The 22390-nt window shown below is 37.3% G+C and overlaps 2 protein-coding genes across 2 annotated transcripts; both read left to right on the top strand.

Annotated features, from left to right (window-relative positions):
* The first annotated feature begins 1022 nt into the window (after positions 1-1022).
* On the top strand, positions 1023-2670 carry snrpd3l (small nuclear ribonucleoprotein D3 polypeptide, like). The gene is made up of 4 exons (XM_077542374.1): positions 1023-1160; positions 1922-2057; positions 2186-2378; positions 2459-2670. The coding sequence occupies exons 2-4, from the start codon at positions 1932-1934 to the stop codon at positions 2521-2523; spliced, it is 384 nt and encodes a 127-aa protein (XP_077398500.1). The 5' UTR covers positions 1023-1160; positions 1922-1931; the 3' UTR covers positions 2524-2670.
* A 616-nt stretch (positions 2671-3286) lies between these two features.
* Positions 3287-22349, top strand: camkk2 (calcium/calmodulin-dependent protein kinase kinase 2). Its single transcript, XM_077585409.1, has 17 exons — positions 3287-3573; positions 7719-8017; positions 9047-9367; positions 11397-11444; positions 12690-12743; positions 14233-14284; positions 14363-14496; positions 15124-15160; positions 15274-15295; positions 15399-15487; positions 16727-16926; positions 17031-17084; positions 17160-17233; positions 17311-17398; positions 17478-17609; positions 18846-18943; positions 20118-22349. Exons 2-17 carry the CDS (start codon positions 7784-7786, stop codon positions 20188-20190), a joined length of 1710 nt encoding a protein of 569 aa, XP_077441535.1. The 5' UTR covers positions 3287-3573; positions 7719-7783; the 3' UTR covers positions 20191-22349.
* The last annotated feature ends 41 nt before the right edge of the window (positions 22350-22390 follow it).

Below are 22390 nucleotides of genomic sequence, written 5' to 3'. Positions count from 1 at the left end.
ACGTTGGGCAACACGCGATGTTTGAAGGGAAGTCATCTGTTACCAATTGCAACAGTTTGAGGAGTGATTTGATAACTGCTAAGCAACATGTCGCCCGCTTCACTGGTCTTTACGTTGAATTCACGAATGCGGCCAAAACAAAGAGCTTGTTTTATCAGGTCAAATATGAGACCATGTGCCTACAACGGGGCCACTTTCAGAGTCACGTTTGTAGACATAGACAGCAATGAAAAAGACTCTTATGATAGCACTACAGACCACTCAGTGAGAGATGTTTACAGAGCAGCCTCACATTGACGCCAGCCTTAGAACTTAATGCCATGGAAATCAAACGCAGGGTTATTTGATGATCTCTTTTATTGTGCCATTATACTTTCTCTTTCCTCATTAAAAATCCCTTTAACTTTTAGAAAGACTGGCAGTAAACATTTATGTCCCTTACGGGTTTTCCAGAAATAGACACGAGTGGGCATGTTACAGTATTTACAATATTTGTGTGCTTTATTAGTGTGGCTGTTGTATTATTATGAGCACAAATTCATACTGATTCATAAAAATAACCTTAGGATATACACTTACACGCTTGCATAATTTAACAACTGAAATTAGCATTGGCATTTGCAGGTTTTTTTCAAACAAACCTTGTGAAATAAACTTTTCTTTTTTTTTAATCCCTAAACCACATCATAGAATGATTTTATAAATTTAATCAGACACTCTGGACATTTAATATTTTTTCAATACTATTGTACATTTAGAAGTCGGTGTTTAGATTTGATGATACTCAATACTGCCCTCATCTGGTAGTAAATGTTACTAGAAAAAGATCAAATCTCCTTTCGGGACATTTTAGTTCGATTTATGTGAATGCATTAAGTAAAATGCGGGAATATGAACATATTTTTCCTCTTTGCACCATTCCAATATAAAGAAGTCAGTGAGAAAATCAAGGTATTTACAAGATTCCTGTGGTAAAAATAAAAAATTTAATTAAAATCCCATAATGCTTTGCGCGACAAACGGGAAGTATTTCACTGAGTTCATGCTGCATTGTGGGTAGACGGAAAAAGGCTCCAAAAGACACAAGAAATCGGCGAGCGCACGTTGTTGAGTCTTTGGTGAAAACAAGTGGAAACTGGTTTGCAGTTATAATATTCCAGGTAAGAACGACACAAAGCTGAGGAATAGACCACTAATATATTTCTATGATATTGTGCGTATTAGGTTGAAGGAACGGCAGTTGTAATTCATTCCTCTTTCCAACATGGCTCCTTCCATTCATGTTAGAGCCGTGTAAATAATTACCTTTCGCGTTTAATGTAATGGTATCATAGACTCCGGTTTACATATAACGGGTCATCATTATTAAAACAGTTTGCCGTGGTTATTTAAAAAAAAAAAAAAAAAGAAGTTTTATCGCGTTTTCTTTCGGCCGTTCACTAACCTCTTTTAGCCAATAAAGCTAACTAGCGAGGTTGGCGTCGCACTGCCTTTTGCGTTTATGACCAAATGGAGTGCGCAAATTGCCACAATGTGCACTGAATTTTCTAAAAAGTCACAAACGCCATAAATTACATGGAAAAATATATATACTATGTGTCTTGTTCTCAAAAAGATGACGAACAGCACACCACCCTCCGATGTATGTTGTAGTACCAAGACTGACCAGTGAGGCAGCATGGCGCCATAGAGCATCATAACCTCGATGAAAGCAACAGTAGAAAAAATGCTAATGTTATTTACACCACCATATTTTTTTAAAATAATTTTTTATTGCTGGGAATGACCGTATGGAAGGACTAGACACAACAAATGTATCTAACAAGTGTTTTTTGCATGCATTTGTTCAGTGAAGTAAAAATCTTTCCACCTGATTCCCAAAGAGCAGTAAGTAGATAAACTATTTCTCTATATTTTGTAGGAAGCTCAAGATGTCGATCGGCGTGCCCATCAAAGTCCTACATGAGGCCGAGGGACACATTGTCACCTGTGAGACCAACACTGGAGAGGTGTACAGAGGCAAGCTTATTGAGGCTGAGGACAACATGAACTGCCAGGTGACAAACTGCTGCATCATAGTGTTTTGACGCACCGTTTTTAGATTTAGATGTTTGTTTTTTACCTATAAACCTTAATGACAGCATATGTAGGTTTTCATTCAGTTAATTATTCCCCTTTTTCACAGATGTCTAACATCACTGTGACCTATCGGGACGGGCGTGTGGCCCAACTGGAGCAAGTTTACATCCGCGGCAGCAAGATTCGCTTCCTGATCTTACCTGACATGTTAAAGAATGCGCCCATGTTGAAGAGTATGAAGAATAAGAACCAAGGCTCTGGTGCTGGGAGAGGAAAGGCCGCCATCCTCAAAGCACAAGGTGAGTGGCGCTTCTACAGTACGTCCAATCTTTCACTGATTTGCGCAGCTGGCTAAAACGATTCTCTTGCTTTTCGACAGTGGCTGCAAGAGGCAGAGGGCGCGGTGGCATGGGAAGAGGAAATATGTTCCAAAAGAGGCGATAATTGCTACAGCTTTTGCTTTTTTTGTATAGTCTTTTTTTTTTTTTTTTCAATCTTCTATTGGTCATATTCTTGATCTTGTGTATTGCTCCATTTCTGTTTTTTTTGGTTTGTTTTATTTTTAAATGAAAAATAAACATTTGGATTTGATCTCCCCTGTTGATTACTGAAACTGCTGGACTAATAGATTTGTAATTGTGTTGTACCTTTGGGTAGACTTATAAGACCATTAATTCATGTTCTTGACTTGTTTACCTGTCTTTGCAAAATCGCTACCCCTAATCATAGTTGCCCCAGAAGTTTTTAATATTTTTGAAAATCAAACTAGAAAGCCCCCATTCAACATTTGTCGAACATGACCTGGATGACTGAGACTCAGAAATAAACGGGGGGGGGGGGCACTTTTTCTTAAGCACATTGGTATATTTTTATTGATATTGCCACGGTAAGTTGGAAGTGACTTGGGCTGTTACACCATTAGATTAATTGTGCTTCATGGGTCAAAAAATGCCCCCAAAAAAGTGTTTGAAGGAACTTTTTGTAAATTGTTCTTTTTAAATCAGTTTCTGTTGTGCTGTTTATGTCGAACGCATGACATTTTGTATTTGCTCACAAAAATAACTAATTTTCGCAGTGGTATAAAAACACAAATTCAGACGTCTGTCGCGACGTAGCACCGTCGTAAACTGAGGACGCCTGAAATGCCTCGAGTTTAAATTCACCCGCAGCTTTCCAAATGGCCACTAAGGGGCGCCATTGGACCACTGATTGAAGTGGAGCTTCCCGAGAGCCAAGTGTAAAATTTAGGTCATAAGATAAACAAGATTTGTACTAAAGCCAACACAGTCTCTCCCGTTGGGCGTCGCCTTTTGTCTTCTGCTCGCTGACTTTTCTCACGTTTTAATTTTTTTTCTTTTCGCTATTCGTTGTGAGCCACAACATTTCTCGGCTTCACTTGGATGAAGCTAGCTGTCACATCTCCACCGCCTCCGAAGCGGAGAGGCGACACCACTTCACACATTTCAATGTTGTAGGCCTAAAGAGAACGACAAGGTAAGCTTTCATTTCCCAACAAAGTGATATTTTGCTTCTCATCTAATATTCGTCACTTGGACGTTATCGCTTGGCATCCTCGCCTCCTATGTTAACATCTGGACCTCGACCCGCAGAGGCAGCGGCTGCTAACGTTAGCCGAGTTAGCCTGGTGGGACGTTCGGTAACGGGGAACGCTGATTTAAAATAAACTATTATTCGTGTCAATATATGCTTTTTGTTTAATTTACATTCAGTGTGGCTTGTCCGGCTCAACATTGTTGCGTTATTCTAATGGACCGAGTGGTACATATCGACAGGAATTTGTATTGAGCCTAAAGTGGTCGTGAGAAAGATGAGGGCATTGAACGCATCATCGTTAGTGTTGACATGTAATGGAAACACTTTCTGTCATAGTGTACAACAACACTTGAGTTATATTGCTGTTGTTTTTAATCGAGTATGCTTTCGGTGTGCTTTGCTCACTCGTGTTTATGCGTGACCGAATTGAAGCATTTTACGATGTATTGTCGAAGTCAATGAATGGTCAATTCAATTCACTTTGAACAATGACAGTAAATGAATGAGTGCTTAATGACCTAGACTGAGAATCATTTTAAACCCTGTTTGATATGATCGCGATGCTGTAAAACGAGAGATAATTGGCAATTATCATAATGAGCTAGTAACAATGATCCACAAAGACAAATTAGTTTTTTTAATTAATGAACTCATTCACTGCCATGCATTCATTAAAAAAAAAGATCATTAAAAATTAGGGGCAACAGGCGAATACAAATTTTAATTGTAATTAATCGCATGACTTCACTAGTTAACTCACGATTAATCACAAATTTTATATCTGTTCTAAATGTACAATAAAAAAAAATCTAGGTTTTCATACTCTTGTTACCAAAAGTGGGAAACAAATGTTAAACTAATAGAAATGATTTCAATGAATTTTTGATGTTTATCGGCGTCAATGGCAATGAATGAATAAAAAAAAAAAGACAAAAAATTTGGGGCGTCAGGCGATTAAAATTTGTAATCATAATTAATCGCATGACTTCACTAGTTAACTCATAAAAAAATCACATCTGTTCTAAATGTACAATATATTTTTTTCTCTAGGTTTTCATACTCTTGTTAACAAAAGTGGGAAAAAAATTTAAACTAATAGAAATAGTTCAAATGAATTTTTGACATCTATAGCCGTCAATGGCAGTGAATGAGTTAATTTGGCTTTTATTTCTTTCTTTTTTTATATAAATGCATTTATATACAATATTTCATGAATGGAGTGGTTTGTAATACTTTTATAACATGTTTAATAATACTGAGCTAGAGAAGAGTTCCAGTTTAAATATAAAATTATAAAAAATATTTTGTTCATATTTGCAATATTTTTATAATATTGAATGAACAGAATCATCATGTTTTATCACACATAAACAATGTTGGATGATATATGTATGCTTTTAGTGATGTATTTATATCGACGTTTACTCATCTGTGATTATGTCTTTAAATGAAGTTGGTCAAGGATGCTCATCCGTCCATTTACAGCAGCTTATCTCTTCCACGGATCACTCTCGGGGTCGCCTTGTTGATCCCTTAACGAAGCCGTGGATCCTCCTCTCATCCAGATGGCCCCGCGTTGCACATGCATGTCTTTAGGACAGCATCCCTGCGCTTACATTTAATGCTGTACTGTCACACAAATTCTGCTAACCCAAGCTCACTCACACCCCTGTTTAGAAGGTCCACGTGATTTTTGTGACAATAAGATGCTAAGTGGAGCATCTGGAGCTGGGCAGCTGCTGTTTGAAAAGGCTTGAATCAGACTGCTGATTTTCCCATTGAGCTGCTGTGATCACAGAGGAGCAGTAAAGTTGAAAGCTGGAAACAGATTTTCGGTGTCTGTGATAGTTGTAGACCAAGCAGTCGGTAGACTTTCAATCGTTTTATTAAACAGATGGTAACAAAATAAATATGTGACAAAAATGTATACACGATGGCCACGACCCACTCCCGGACTGGCTAACGGTTAGCCACTTAACAGCCAGCTGTTAAACTGATCTCACGACAGCCAACTCTACTTTTATCCACTGACACCCACGTCACTCACCAGCAGGACAGGCTCCGCCAAAGAAGACAGCCTTGGCAAACAGCCCCCCCCCCCACTCTCTCTCTTAAGCATTGCTTCACAGCTCATTTACAGCAAATTATTTTGTCACACCAACACGCTTCGTACCGCTTCGAACCTATTTACAATGGTGTAAATGAACAACTAGTCCATAGTGTACCACACCTATCACCCAAAAGTAAGATGGAATTGGCTCCAACCCACTCGTACCTCTTCCCACAATCCAAAAAAAAGGTGTATTAAAAGTCAATACATTTTAAAAATAATAATTGCTCAAATGAAGGCCTTAAAGGGCATAAAGAAATATTAAATATGATCTCAAGAGACATTAAAAAAAATAATACAACCGTTTATGCTTTATTTTACATAAATATTGTGTAAAAGGGAGTCACTATAACACGATTCAGCAATAATAAATGTGATTAAAAAATATGTATTTGTGGAGACCGGTGACAATTGTAATTTACAATGAACAAAATGGCCTGGAGTCCACGGGGTGCTTCATATTCCAAATACCGATTACTCTGTCACCAACGTCCAACCTGAAACACTAATGCCACCTAGTGGCAGAAAATTACCTCAACACAAATCTGCCTCGCACTCTTTTTCACTTTTAACTGTGAATTACTTACTATAAAATGACTATACCAATGAACTAAAAGACATAATCACATTGGTCGCCACATTTGTTCACTTTAATTTTAATTACCATCAGTATGAAAAATTTGCAGCACGGTGGCTGACTGGTTAGCACGTCCGCCTCCCAGTGCTGAGGACGTGAGATCGAGTCCGGGCTTCGGCCTTCCTGGGTGGAGTTTGCATGTTCTCCCCGTGCTTGCGTGGGTTTTCACCGGGTACTCCGGTTTCCTCCCACATTCCAAAGACATGCATGGCAGGTTAATTGAACACTCCAAATTGTCCATAGGTGTGATTGTGAGTATGGTTGTTTGTCTCTGTGTGCCCTGTGATTGGCTGGCAACCAGTTCAGGGTGTACCCTGCCTACTACCCGAAGCCAGCTGGGATAGGCTCCAGCACCCCCGCGACCCTTGTGAGGAAAAGCGGTCAAGAAAATGGATGGATGGATGGATGAAAAATTTGAAAAATACAGATATAACATGTAATTAATTTGCGGCTAATCGCAAGCCAACTATGAAAATCATACGATTGTTTGGCATTTAATTAGTTGCATTACAAGCATTCAATTACACCTGATGATACCTACAGAAACCCTGGAGAACATTTATGTTAGCTTAATTGAAGACTGTGTGTGTAGAGCTTGAGAAATGACTGCAAAAAAATAAATAAAAAAATAAAGACGCACAGGGATTCTATTTAATGAACGCCGGACGGTATCGTGTCCTCTCTTCTAATAGGATTAGTAACTACGGCCCTTGTCATCCTTCTCTTGGATATTGTGATGAATGACAAAAGGTCTTCAGTTTGAGAGTCCTTTGAGAGGACAGCGGCAAGCACGGAGGAGGCTGGAAAATAACCACTTGACTCACCGGAGTCAGAGGAGGACAAGAAGAGGCGGAATCATCCACTGAGACCTGAGAGCGCTCTGGATTTACACCAATTCTTCTCGCCACCCGTGAAACCATATCGCAGCTTGCTCAGGGTGCCGAAAATGCACGTCGCGACTGCCAAAATGGCTGAGATGTGTCCAAGTTAACGGCTTTGGTGTCTGGTTTGCAGTGGATGGATGAAATGAAACTGGAAATCTTCACACGATTCAATCTGTTTATTTTTGCGTTTGATACTTTTGGTCGCATTTTAAGAGCGAGAAGCATATTTTCCCTTCTTGTCGCATCTCCACCTGTCACAGTTTGACACATTTTACCTTCAAAGGTTCAATATAATTGCTCCACAATTAGCACAAGAATCACATTGATTCGCTTGAATATTTAACACAAGATGGCTGACGTCAAAGCACACCTGCATGTGCTACTCAGCGCCATAACATATCACCAGATGTGTAAAAAAAAGTATTTTCTGTCTTTTTTTTTTTTTTGCTTTTAGGCGTCATCCCCCCCGAGGTTCGCATCTGATGGAGCACTCGTTGTCAGTGTTTGCGAAGAGGCACCATGTTCCCCTGTCACGTAACCGCCTGGCCCGCCGCTGAGCCCGTCGCCTCCCGCGGCGGTCATGCGCCAGCGCCGCAGCCTTCGCAGCCGCTCCCGGACCTGCTGTGCAGCTGCCCCGAGCCGCCGTTGAGCGCCCACTCGGAAACGCCGTCCCCGGACCCCATGGAATCCCTCATTGTGGTCACAGAGTGCGAACCCAGCAGACCATCTGGAGCGCCCGGCGGGGAGGAGGAGGTAGGATGAAGCGCACCTAGCGTGTTACAGGCTTCAAAAGGTACAGTGGAATCTTGAGAGTGATGTCACGGAATTCTGAATTTGAGCAAAATTCTGTTACAGGTAGAAATTCAGAAAATATAAAATTCTCCATTTTTCCGACCACAGAAGAGTGGCTCTTTAGTCCCTCTCTTGTGGCCCCATGTGATTTAAAAACTTTTTTTTTTACATATTTATTTGTATTATTTAAGATAAAATAGTCTTCAAATTAATTAACGATTTAGATTAAAAAATATAAATATTAAAAAAAATATCAGTCCAAATCTTAAAGTTGTCAGAAAAAAATGAAAACTTTTTTTAAATTATTAAATTAATGTCAAAGAATTGAATATTAAAATACTGGAAAAAAATGAGAAAGAAAAAAAAAGGCACAAAATTACCATCAATCAATATTGCTGGCCAAAACAGTCAGAAAAATTATTATTATTATTTTTAAAAAGACCCCCCCCAAAAAAGTTGTTTTGTTTTTTAAAGCCATTAACTGAAGAGGAGAAAAAAAATTTTCAAGAAAAAGCCTTAAAATGTCCAAAAAAGGAAAAAGAGAAAAACAAATAGTCATAAAATGTCCAAAAAAAGGAAGAAGATGGAAGAAAATGTATTTTTTTTTAAAATAAAAATAGCCACAAAATGTCTAATAAAAGAAGGAGGCAGAAAATGACCACATGTCCGTAACATTTGCCAAAAATGTCAGAAATTTAACAGAAAGGCAGAAAAAGCTAAAAAAATATATGAAAAATGACCCCCCCCAAAATCCAAAAACGAAAGATAAAAGAAAATGAGTATTGGATGCTGCATATTCTTCTGTTATGGTGCAGCTCTAATTAGCTCTCGGGCCCTCAGTACATATACTGTACACTGTTTCCTTCATCACAATCTTCGTTTTGCGGCTCCTAAATTGGCTCTTTTGACAGTAAAGGTGGCTGACTCCCATTTTCCATGATCAATACTACAATATTGTTAGGTATAGATTTCTGTTCTTCATCATCTCAGGTGGAAGAAATGGACAGCTCCGAAACGCCGCCCTTCCCCACCCCGTCCTGCGACCTCCTCCTCTCTCACGCCATCGGTCGCTCGGAGGCTCTGCTGCCGGCCGGCGAAGAGCATCGAGCGCGGCTGAGCCTGTCGGACAGGAAACTGTCGCTACAGGAGCGCTCGCAAACGCAGACGTCGCCCTGCAGCTCCCCGGGACTCAATGGCCGTTACATTTACCCGTCGCTTCCCTACTCCCCCATCACATCGCCCCACTCGTCCCCACGCTTGCCTCGCCGGCCCACTGTGGAATCCCACAGTGTGTCCATCACAGACCTCCAGGTATGGCGTAGCCGTCACGTTGCAATCATTATCCTTCTTTCAAATGTTTTTTTTTTTTAAGGAATCCAGGAATAATTTTTAGGAATATATTCCTATATATACAAATATTTATTTATGAAATTTTTATTTGAACAGAATTATTATTTAAGTATTTTTTTTATTTTCCTTTATTTAAACACTGTTCTGTACTGTACTGTCGACTTGCAGTTCGGCACAATACAAAAAAATAATTCAATGGTTTAAAATATTTTTTAATTTCCAGGATTGATTATTCCACCCCATCCAATGTTTATCAGAATTTTTTTAAGAATATTTTGCGGTTGTAAAAATACCAAGTTCTTTAAATTAAATAAATAAATAAAAAACTCTTCTAGATGAATCACAACACAGCAACAGCTGATATTTACTAGGGGTAGGAATCTTTGAATGTCTCACGATTCAATTCCGATTTTTGGGTGTGCGATTCGATTCAGAATCGATTTTCGATTAAGGGCAATTTTTGAATCAAAACATTTGATTGACAATGATTTTTGCTTCAATTTATAGATGTACAAGGAATTGTAATGATCTACTCCAGTCCGACTCGCTAATGCTAAATCGCGGCATTTTTATCACTCAAAAGAACGGCTCCACGCTGATAAAAAAAACTTTTATTGGAATAACTTGATTACGACTTTTTCCATCTACTCTCTAATGTGGCTACAACTTAGACCGCGTGAAACCACACTGCCACTCAGTGGCCAAATCGGGTACAAAATGAACAGAGCTCCCAATAAAGGCACACACAAACAAAGGGAAGACAGTATGAAATAATTTGAATAAAATCCATTTTTTGGGACATTTAAAATTGATTCTGAATCGTACAAAATCAGAATCGGAATTCTTATGAGAATCGATTTTTTGGCACACCCCTATCATACTATGGTTACATATTAACACAATAAATAATAATTATTATAAATCATAATAATTATTATAAATCATAATAATATTATACATAATAATTTAACCCAACCCTATGGAATACTGGGAACTAACCAAGTTTCAGCTTTACAGATGCTATGTCTAAAATTTTGAATCCACTAATGATGAGTTAAATACTGTGTCTACATGATAAAAAAAAAAAAAAAAATTCTCATTGTTTTTCAAGCATTATGTAGCATTGTTCCCCCATCTTTATTTGTCTCAATAGCAACAATGCCACTGGTAAAGCGTGATCTTTGTGGATGCAAAGGTAAGCTTTTATAGTCAGTAGACATTAATAGCAAGTGATGGCGCTAGAAATTGACATACAGTTAGTTCCATCCCCTCCCTTTAGTCGAGCCGTCCCTACCCAAATGATTAGAACAACGAGTATGTGATTTCATTGTAAATTTGAATCACTCTTTACCTGCTCTGACCAACAGACACACGACCCTTTTTAAAAATGCAGATAATACGCAGTTTGTTCTGCATCATTTACTTTCACTTCAAGTCCGCCGCCTCACTCACATTACATTTAAAAATAGCAGCTTGCTGAGTCACTCTATCCCTTTTGTGACCAACTATTCTCTGTAGTCTGGCTTCAGATGCTTCTCAGCAGTGTCTTTGTTCTCATCCTTCTTTGGCACCTGCTGTCTAAAAAAAAAAATAAAAAAATAAATGCCGCAGGACAAAATGTTCTTCAAAGCTGCGTCATAAGTCTCGTCTGTGGAATCGCAGACACGCCGCATAATAAGCGGAGAATGATTCTGTCAACTCTTGAGAGTTGGCGCGGATTTTGTGCAGGTTACATTTGTGAAGGTTGCCAACAGTAGGAGCAATAAGATTCCTCTGCAGGGGTCTGGAATGTTCCAAATGCTTGCAAATGTTGAATTAATTTCTGTCGAGAGCCATTTGATAGGACACAAATTAAATGTTCATAGGACGTCCTTGCTGATCACATTTGGTAAGGACATTTGTAAAAGCTCTGTTAAAAGCCTTTACTGCTCCGATGATTTAAAAAACGCAACGTGTTCTGCTCCTCTTTTTTCTCTGTCTGCTCCTCAAGGACTGCGTTCAACTCAACCAGTACAAGCTGAAAGACGAGATCGGAAAGGTACCATCGAATCGCTCCCATTCGCCGACTCTCGTCTCACTTTCCCGCTTCCGCCGAGCGCACGCGTGTCGAGTGGCGTTCATCATGACATCCTCCTTCCCGGATGTCCTCGTTTCCCAAGCTTTGCGTGAGCCAGCCCGGCCCACCAGAGAGTTGCAAGATGGATGAGGGGCCGGTATAAATAGGAGTCTCCAAAGAGTTGTGCCAGACTCGCTGGATCTTGCTTGTCAATGTCGATTTAAAGCACTGTGTGATGTAAATAGGTCTTGATTTAAAAATAAAATCTTGGTATGAGTGTTTGACGACACGGCGGAACCTCGGACTAACTGGGGAGGAAGGACTTATTATTATTATTAAAATTATTGTAAATAAATACAACAACAACAAAAAAAAAAGCTTGAAACTGTTTGGAAAGTTTGAAAGTTATCCGAAAATACCTTTTTGGTACTTGAAGGTATGATAAATGCTACAATGTTAGCACTTTCTTTTTTCCATCTCTGTTACAAAAAAACAAACAAAAAAAACTGTGTACAGTACCAAAAATAACCAAAAATTGAGAGACCTGTATAATACTCCAATAAATAGTTTGATTAGTAAGCTGGAAAGTAAAGAATCTTCAAACCTATACTCCTTTTGAGCTAACTGCGTGTCTAATAGCGGATGCTAAGCTAACGTCTTTGCCCCATTACATTTGAAGCTAACATGGCTGCCGCGGCAAGTACGATCTTAGCTAAGGATATACTCAAGAACATACACTACTTCCGAAGAACGCTAGCTAGTTTTTGTGATTGTGTTTCTGACATATTTCCATAAAATTATGAAAAGCGAGGGGGAGCTCTTGGAATGATGACTTTTCACAAGATCACAAGGACGTACCGTAAGAACGGACAACAACGCAAATTGAGAAACGCGCTATTGCTTTGATGGGGAAAGTCACCTCTGCCAACATGGCCGCCACATTGACACACTTTTTATCCTGCTCTCATGTAACCGAGTCTGGTTTTTACTTGATGGGATAATCCTCATTTCCTTAATTAGCCTGAAATCAAAAACGTGGATGATGCTAACGTCGCTATTGTTGCTTTAAGCTAGCTGCGCACTCGCATTCCTCCATGTGTGTGTATTTGATGTTGTGCTATTCTTCACGTGTTGTCTCCCATAAAGCGTTGACAACTGCTCCATCTCGTCATTGCTTCTGATACGGTTTCTGCCCCCCCCCCCCAACCCCCTTCTGAACTACTACAGGGCTCCTACGGTGTTGTCAAGCTGGCTTACAACGAAGACAACAACACCTACTATGTGAGTCACCGAAACGCTCGACACGTACACAACGCGGATGCAACGTTGACTTTTTTGTGTCGTTGGTCACGTGATCTCCTCACGCGAAGCTCGCACGTGAAATTCTCACATGAGCAATAACACGTCGCGGCGGTTCTCATTAAAGCGGCGTGATACGGATAGAGCATGACTTGCAGATTATTTTTGATGTCTCTCCTAAGTGACATAGCCTGCATGGCGCATTTGCTGACTGTGTCACTATCATAATAACTGAAGGCAGTGGGCTTATTAACTCATTCACTGCCATTGACGCCTATAAACGTCAAAAATTCATTTGAACTATTTCTATTAGTTTAACTTTTTTTTTTTTCGCTTTTGTTAACAAGAGTATGAAAACCTAGACATTTTTTAAAATAATCTTTGTTTTTTTTTTAAAGAAGAAAAGATTATTAAAAATTAGGGGCGTCTTAATCACTAATTTTATATCTGTTCTAAATGTACAATCATTTTTTTCCTAGGTTTTCATACTCTTGTTAACAAAAGTGGGAAAAAAATGTTCAGCTAATATGAATAGTTCAAATGAATTTTTGTTGTCGATAGCCGTCAAAAAAAAAAGTGTGCAGACGGGGTATGGTAGAACCTCAAAGGTCAAATATGGATGCATGTCAAATTAAAAATTATTGTGTATTGATTTGTGGAAAAAAATAGGGAATTGACCATATTTGGACTTTAAATGTATCTGGCCAACAGCTTATTGTTATTTAATGTAATAAAATAAGTTTTTTGTTCACTACTAGTCGCTATTGGTAAACCCTTATGTGACATTTAAAGAATATTCTGATAAATATGGCATTTATGGAATATGAGCTAGGCAGCAAAATCCTCCTGTTCTTATCCATCTCAGGCAGAGGCCATTTTGCCAACAACCAATCACGGCTCAGCTTCAGAAAACAGGTGAGCCATGATTGGTCATTGCGTGAGCACTGAGCAACTGTCAAGTTTTTGCATGGCCACAGCAACGGATTTTGTTTTCCCCGATTTTGTTTTCTACGGAAGCGTATTGCATTTAAAAACAAAAATGTTTTTCTGAATATTTTTTTCTGTCATACAAAAATATTAAAAAAAAAAAAAAATTATGCCTGAAAAAAATATTCAAAAAAAAAACAGGAGGAAAATTTACTCAGAAAAACAAAACAAAAAAAAAATCTGTAAAACAGGCGGGAAAAAAATATTGAAAAAATGGTGGTACTCGTGTGGTCTGTATTTTTATTATTTAATTTTTTTCCTACAAATTATTAACCAATTTTAAGGTTCGAAATAGCTTAAGAGCAAATCTCGTAACTTTCTTGGACACTTTTTTATGTCCCCTCATGATTGAAAGTGCTTCTTTTTTTTAACAAAAATTTGTGAAAATATGATAAACCACAACTTTGAAGGCATTATTTCCCCCCCCCACAATTATTTTTTCCCTGTAATGTCCTGTAATCTTTCCTTTTTCAAATCCATGCAGGCCATGAAGGTTCTGTCCAAAAAGAGGCTGATGAGGCAGGCGGGTTTCCCACGTAAGTCGTCACACAGATACCATTTGTAACTGAGGTGGTTTGCTTTCTACTCGTCATGTCATTTATGCCCCCTGTCAGGACGACCTCCACCTCGAGGAGCCAAAGCAGTCCCCGAGGGCCCCCCGCAGCCCAAGGGGCCCCTGGAGCGGGTCTACCAAGAGATTGCCATCCTGAAAAAGTTGGACCATTCTAATGTGGTCAAACTAGTAGAGGTGAATAAACATTTTCACGCCTTCAGGGGGAGCCACAAAAAAAAATAGGGGTAGTCACTATTAAGTTTGATATTAACTCATTTACTGCCATTGACGGTTATAAACGTCCCCAAAATATTTTTTACTAATTCTATTAGTTTACCATTTTTTTCTACTTTTGTTAATAAAAGTATGAAAACCTAGACTTTTTTTTAATCGTACATTTAGTACAGATATAAAATTTGTGATTAATCGTTGAGTTAACTATTGAAGTCATGCGATTAATTACGATTAAAAAAAATCATCGACTGACGCCCCTAATTTTTAATAATAATTAATTAAAAAAAATTAGCGTAATCAATTGCATGACTTCACTAGTTAACTCACGATTAATCACAAATTTGTTCTAAATGTACAATAAAAAAAAATTCTAGGTTTTCATACTCTTGTTAACAAAAGTGTGGGGGGGGGGTGTTAAACTAATAGAAATAGTTCAAATGAATTTTTGACGTTTATAGCCGTCAATGGCAGCCAATGAGTTAAAATGGAAACTTAGATTCGAATGCGAAGCAATATCCAATTCATATGAATACAAATGATACATTAAGTGTGTGTTTTCATCTTCATCCCTGTGTGATTTGGTGCCAGGTTTTGGATGATCCCAGTGAGGACCATCTGTACATGGGTAGGTTGTCTTCCTTCTGCACAATACACCACATTTCCATATAAAATCATCATGATTTTTCTGTTGTGGGCACCGCAAAGCTTTTCTTTACTAATCACATGTTTGCGTTGCAGTATTTGAGCTGGTCAAGCAAGGGTAAGCTTAAGCCTCTTTTATTTGTAATGTTTGTGACACGGAAATTAATTCAGTCTCATTAGTTATGATTGCTAATTGCGTGCGTGTGTGTGTGTGTGTCAAGGGCTGTGATGGAGGTGCCGACCGATAAACCTTTCAGCGAGGACCAGGCTCGTTTTTATTTCCAGGATCTGCTCAGGGGAATCGAGTATTGTGAGTCCCTCACACATCCTGTTATTTCTGTTTTTTTTTTTGTGGTGTCAAAATTAGTGTTAATTTAAAGTTAATTTACCGCAACACTTTTTTTTTAAATTTAGCAGTAATACATTTAATAATAATGCATATATTTGTGGAGACTGGGGTCAAGTATTGTATTTTACAATTTTTAAAATGTGCAGAATTTGATAAAAGTTACTTCATTTTCAGGATTAGTTAGCTCTTAATATCAAAAAAAAAAAATACACTGAGTTGTCACCGTCTTACAAATGCAATTATGCCATCTAGTGGCAGAAAAATGACTGCAACACAAATTAACATCACATTCGTTTTTTACAGTACAGTGCATCTTTTTAATTTTAATTTGAAATTTCTGTATCTATGACTAAAAGATGCAGCCATATTTCTATTAGTTAAAAAAATTGCCCACTTTTATGTTAACAAGACTATAAAAATTTTTATTTTTTAATTGTACATTTTATTGTACATTTAGAACAGATAAAAAATGTGCGATTAATTGTGAGAAATCATGATTAACTCATTCACTGCTATTGACAGCTATAAACTTTAAAAAAAAACAACTTTTGAACTATTTCTATTAGTTAACATTTTTTTCCATTTTTGTTAACAAGAGTATGAAAACCTAGATTTTTTTTGTACATTTAGAACAGATATAAAATTTGTGATTAATCTTGAGTTAACTAGTGAAGTCATGCAATTAATTACGATTACAAATTGTAATCGCTTGATGCCCCTAATTTTTAATAATCTTTTCTTTTAAACAAACCCCAAAAAATTTTGATAATCTTTTTTTTTTTTTTAAGAAAAGATTAATAAAACTTAGGGGCACCAGGCGATTACAATTTTTAATCGTAATTAATCGCATGACTTCACTAGTTAACTCACGATTAATCACAAATTTTACATCTGTTCTAATACAATAAAAAAAATCTAGGTTTTCATACTCTTGTTAACAAAAATGGGAAAAAATGTTAAACTAATAGAAATAGTTCAAATTAATTTTTGACGTCTTTAGCCGTCAATGGCAGTGAATGAGTTAATTACGATTAAAAATTGTAATCGCCTGACACCTCTAGTTTTTAATTTTTTTTTTACATACATTGTATACAATACCACAGAAGCAATACAGAGGAATCCGTATTTTAAGCCTTGAATCTCAAACTCCCAAGTTGTCAAATTCACGCCGGAGGATAACGTAATGTTGCATTTCCGCAGTACATTACCAGCGGATCATCCACAGAGACGTCAAGCCCTCCAACCTGCTGGTGGGGGAGGACGGCCACATCAAGATCGCCGACTTTGGCGTCAGCAACCAGTTCGAGGGGGCCGACGCCCTCCTGACCAGCACCGTGGGCACGCCCGCCTTCCTCGCCCCTGAGACGCTGTCAGAGACCAGGAAAAACTTCTCGGGCAAGGTGAAGTAGATGTCAGCTGACTCACTGGCGCCCTCTGGAGATGATGAGCAGTAATGCGAGATTCATTTTCACTTGCCATAAAAATACTTTTAATATTCTCGCAGGCTTTGGATGTTTGGGCAATGGGCGTGACGCTTCATTGCTTTGTCTTTGGAGTGGTGAGTGCCACATTTTCATCAAATATTCTTTTCTTCTTCTGATTGGTTGAAATCAAAACCTCTATTTATTTTTAGTGTCCTTTTATGGATGAGCGCATCCTCAATCTGCATCAGAAAATCAAGACACAACCAGTGGAATTACCTGAACAGTCAGTTTTTACTCTTTTTTTTAAAGCCAGTTTATGAATATTATTATCAAGTATGATCATTCTGATCGTCTCAACAGTGCTGACATATCAGATGACCTCAAGGATTTGTTGCTCAAAATGCTGGATAAGAATCCAGAAACCAGAATATCAATCCCACAGATTAAGGTACTTGAAATGAAAGTATGCCGATAGCGCTTACAGGGTTGCAAGTGGCTAATTTGCATAATGCCGGTTTTGTGTTCAGGTGCATCCGTGGGTGACGAGACACGGCGCGGAGCCCCTCCCACCAGAAGATGACAACTGCTGTATGCTGATTGAGGTGACGGAGGAGGAAGTGGAGAATTCGGTCAAACACATCCCGAGCCTGGCAACCGTCGTACGTAGCACATATTGTCATCATCGTTTTGCTTTGACTTTTCTCATAGCTGACTCCATAAACTGAATTATGAACAAACCAACTTTGCTCATTTCAGAGCGGAAATGTTCCTCTTTGTTTACACTGACATGTCTTTTTTTTTTTTTTTTTTTTGAGAATTTTTTTTAGGTTTTTGTGGCGTGTGGCCATTTGGGAGCCTCTTATGCTTATGTTCATGGGTCAATGTGACCCGTTCATGTTCTAATATTTAATCATCCAAAATGATCACAAAACACAATGCAATTTAAAAAAAATGTTTTTTTTTTAAACAAATGCCAGCAAACAAAGTTGAACCTTTCATTTGACTTGCAACATAACATGAAAAACCTAAAATAAATCTCTGGTTCTTTTAATACATAAAATTTCCCCCCAAATGATATATTTTAATTTTTTTAATTACATTTTTAATTAATAAATATTCAAAGAAATATTTATATGTATATATATATATATATATATATATATATATATATATATATATATATATATATATATAATTTTTAATTAATAAATATTCAAAGAAATATTTATATATATATATATATATATATATATATACATTAAATATATATATATATATATTAAATATATATATATATATATATATATATATATTAAAATAATAAAATATATATATATTAAAATGAATATTCTATATATATACATATATGTATATGACTATTTAATGAATATCTGAGAGTATGGATACTTTGATTATTTATTTTTGCCCAAAATATGTTTACTAAAACTTTCCTATGTTTTAGAGGACGTGAGAGAGATTTCATGAAAAATTGTGTTGAAGTCACATGACCCGCAAGGTCAGTTTTGAGGTCAACGAGAACAAAAGGTCAAAAGATGACTCAAATATATATCGATCTACTAAATGATTTTCAGATTTGGAATTCCTTTTTCAAAAATACACGTTTTGTGAAGATTGACCCAGTAGTTCCTGAGAGAGAAGGGTTCAAGGGAGGGTGGCCACGCCCACTTCCCCAGAAAATATTCCGAGCCGTAGCTGCCAAATCTCTGCTCCAAGATTTTGTGGCGTGACGTCACTATCAACAATTTTACATCTCGCTAATATTGTGACAGAAGACAAAATGAATAAATGGTACTTTCCTTACTGTTTTTCCTTTTTCTTTTTAACACACTCAAGCTATGTTGTGCTCTTTAAAAAAAAACATTTTTTTTTGTCAGATTCTGGTGAGAACCATGCTGAGGAAGCGCTCCTTCGGGAACCCCTTCGACTGGTCACGTAAGGAGGGTTGCGGCAACTCGTGCACTTCAGGACACATGTAAGGACACGCACGCACACACTCAAGTCAAATATTAGACCATCAGCAACTTTTGGGGGACTTGTTCGGGAACGACCCGCTAAACGAATAGCAAATGCAGATTCGGGTTTGTTTGAGTCTGAGCTCTGTTCGATTACAAAATGATATATAAAAAAAAAAAATTGGGACACCCTGCTTTTTTATGGAGGATCAAAACTGCCAAAATGTAAAATAAATAAATGACTAAATAAATGAAAAAAGTGAAAATAAAAACGGATATAAAAATATCATTCAAAAAATTGCTTAAAAAAATAGCTTAAAAAAATAAATATAAATGGAAATAAAAACAAATATATATATATATCCGTAAATAAATGATTAAAAAAATACATTTATAAATAAATGTTGAAATAAATACCAAAATAAATATATAAATATAATTAAATATCAATCTATTAACAAAAACGCTCTGCCCTCACACCTATTTATTTCATGAAACGTTATTCAAATGAGGGGGCGGTCCTAAGCGTGTCTTGGGTTGGGCTCCCCTGTTGCAAACTGCCTCGAGTGAGCGGCTCGGCGAACAAAGAAGTGTCGCCGGCTTGCATTGGAGAACTCCAGCAATGGACGACTATGTTGTCCACTGTCACCACAACTTGCGACTTGAGTTGCTCGACGACAACGCGAGAGCAGAGCGTTTTTATGTATTCGTTGATATTTGATTCCATTTTTGTAATTATTTTGACATTTGTTTTTTATATTTATTTTTATTTTTTGAATTTTGTTGTTTTATTTTTGTATTTATTTATTTAGGGACATATATATATATATATATTGTTTTTCCACTTATATTTAATTTTTTAAATGATAATTTCATATCTGTTTGTATTTTCACTTTTATTAATTTATTATTTATTTATTTTGTATTTTTATTTTTATTAATTTTTTTTTGTCCGTTTTGGCACTCCATACTTTTCCTCATCTTGTCATCGCCCTCAATTTTGTCCCTCAATTTTGTCCCTCAATTTTGTCCCTCAATTTTGTCCCTCAACTTTGTCCCTCAACTTTGTCCGGACGCGAGCCAATTAGCCCGGAGCGCTCGTCTCTCTCTCTCTCTCTCTCTCTTTGCGTCCCGCAACGTCCAAAACGTCGGGCCGCCGTGTCGCCTCACATCTTGCGTGTTGTTCTCTTGAAGGAAACGGCAGCCGGCGGACGGCGTGAGCAGCATGGAGACGCCCTATGTTGGAGAAGACCAGACTCTTTCCTGATGCAGTAGTTTATTTATTTATTTTTAATATTTTTGTGTTCTTCACGACACCCCTTCGGTGGCCACATTTCCCGGGATGTGCGGAAACGAGGGCGGTGGGAACTAATGTCTTCTTCTTCTCTTAGCATGCGTCTTTTAGCGTTAGCATGCTCGGTCTCAGGCTTGTGTGTGTCTCATGCTAGTTCAGAGCAGCAGCCCCCCCCCCCCCCCCCCCCCGGAGAGGTAGGGGGCGCTGTGGATGACAGCACAGGGCACAATTTTCAGTCTTCACAACCATTTTGAGTCCAATTTGAAAAAGAAGGGAGCCTCACTTGTGTATGAGCGGCAGCGTCTAACGTCGTAAACATTATTTAAGATAAGACACTTTTGTTTTTGGAAAAAGGTGTGTCGGAGGAATAGAAAACGAAAGCGCAAAGTGACTTTCTATATAATCTCTTGTCGTTATTAACGTCGTGTTTGTTTGTATTGTTTCAACTCCGACTCGAGCTTCTCGAACCTCAAGTGAAACTAGTGAATGTTCTTATATTTGTGTTTTTGTATGTACGCTAAAAAAAAAAAAAGGCACTGATGTTCTTTTACAATTGCACATTTAAAAAAAAAAAAAAAAAAAGACACCAAAAAATTCGACTGTGCATCATTTTTTTATGTAAAGCAACTTAAAGAACCTTTAAATACACTTTGAAATAGGATAGTGCACCTGAAGGCGTTTTTTTTTTTTTGTACAAATCTATGCATGACATATCTAGAGGATAAAAAAAAAAAAAAGGAAAAAAAAGATGTGCCATTTCTAACCAATGTTAATTAGCTGTGATTTTTGTATTTGTGAACCGTTTTGTTACCTTCTTTTCCGTCTTCACCGCAATATTGCAATCAGATGAAATCACCGGATGTGTCTAATGAACATGTTTCAATTATTATATTTCATACACATTAACGAATTAATGTACACGAAAGGGAAACTTCTTTCATATGAATGCATACTTACATATTAGGCAAATTTGTCCGTTTTTTTTATTTTATTTTATTTTTTTTAACTTGAGCACTATGCATTAGTGTTTGTATTTAGTGCAATTGAAAAGTTTTGTGCAGCACTGCAAAGGAGTGTGAGGGCCATCGTGGGAAAAGAAGTTGACTGTGTTATGAGAGAAAATATTTTTGGGGTAATATTTGATGTAATCGCTTACTTAGGAAAAGTCAGTTTTACAGAATAACGATACAAAAATAGTCAAAATTGAATGAAAATAAAGTTAGAATGAGAAAAAAAATCAACAGGTAAAATTATAATTACAGGTTTTAAAAAAAAAACTGATAGTCCTAGTTAAAAAAAACAAATATATATATATATATTTTTTTTTTCTTCTTTCAGACCAATACCAGCTCTTGTAGACGCCAATAGTGATACCAAGTTTGGCTATCAGTAGTACTTTTAAAAACAATGATAGATAATTTGTCATTTTAAAGGACGGCATATATAGTAATATCCAAATATTGTATTTTCCTTAAAATTACATAAAGTTAATGGCAATTTTCTATTCTTCTAATTTCTAGTTCCTGATCATAAAATGGCCATAAGAAGGGAAGCCATCGTGAGTACCCATAGGCTACCTTGAAATTAGGCTAGGTATCGGCCCGATTCGATACCTGGTATCGGTACCATCCCTTATACCCGAATAGTATGATCATAAACGTCTTCAGTTCCTCCACCTCAAAAAAGTAACTTTGGAATTTCCTTTTGGCTTTAATCCTCAAATTACTCAGACTGCAATGACTCACAGCACAAAACACTGCTGCAAAAAAAAAAATAAAAATTGTGTGAGATATTCCAAATCTACTGTACACTGTTGATGGTCCTGTTATTTAACAAGGTCAAGGTGAAAACTTGAATGTTTGGGCGCTCATGAGAAACTGAAAAGTATTTTATTTAGTCCCGGTTGTAATTCCACCAATAGAACGTATCCGTTTGAATTAGTTCTTCTTTTTTTTTTAAAAAACAACAACTTTGTGGATCTTTTTCTCTTCAAAATGCATGCAAACACAAACATAGACTGTATTATCATAGCATGAGACGCCCTCGGCAACAAATGTTGGGACTTTGAAATGAAAATGTTCTCTACATACTGTATCTTCTTTAACGTTTGAATAAAAAGATGACTACCTTTACTTTGCCTCTTGTTTGCCGTTCTGATTGACTGCGTGTGTGC

Source organism: Vanacampus margaritifer, chromosome 14, assembly GCF_051991255.1.
Source record: "Vanacampus margaritifer isolate UIUO_Vmar chromosome 14, RoL_Vmar_1.0, whole genome shotgun sequence".
NCBI classification, from domain to species: domain Eukaryota; kingdom Metazoa; phylum Chordata; class Actinopteri; order Syngnathiformes; family Syngnathidae; genus Vanacampus; species Vanacampus margaritifer.
The sequence above is the reverse complement of the archived record's forward strand: the minus strand, read 5'-3'. Positions and strand labels throughout refer to the sequence as shown.

Bases quoted from the DNA above. Each gene is read 5' to 3' on its own strand.
- snrpd3l (XM_077542374.1), top strand. From the start codon at position 1,932: ATGTCGATCGGCGTGCCCATCAAAGTCCTACATGAGGCCGAGGGACAC. The intron at 2,058-2,185 runs GTGACAAACTGC...CCTTTTTCACAG, and splicing joins AGGACAACATGAACTGCCAG to ATGTCTAACATCACTGTGAC. The intron at 2,379-2,458 runs GTGAGTGGCGCT...GCTTTTCGACAG, and splicing joins CGCCATCCTCAAAGCACAAG to TGGCTGCAAGAGGCAGAGGG.
- camkk2 (XM_077585409.1), top strand. From the start codon at position 7,784: ATGTTCCCCTGTCACGTAACCGCCTGGCCCGCCGCTGAGCCCGTCGCC. The intron at 8,018-9,046 runs GTAGGATGAAGC...TCATCATCTCAG, and splicing joins CGCCCGGCGGGGAGGAGGAG to GTGGAAGAAATGGACAGCTC. The intron at 15,161-15,273 runs GTAGGTTGTCTT...TTTGCGTTGCAG, and splicing joins TGAGGACCATCTGTACATGG to TATTTGAGCTGGTCAAGCAA.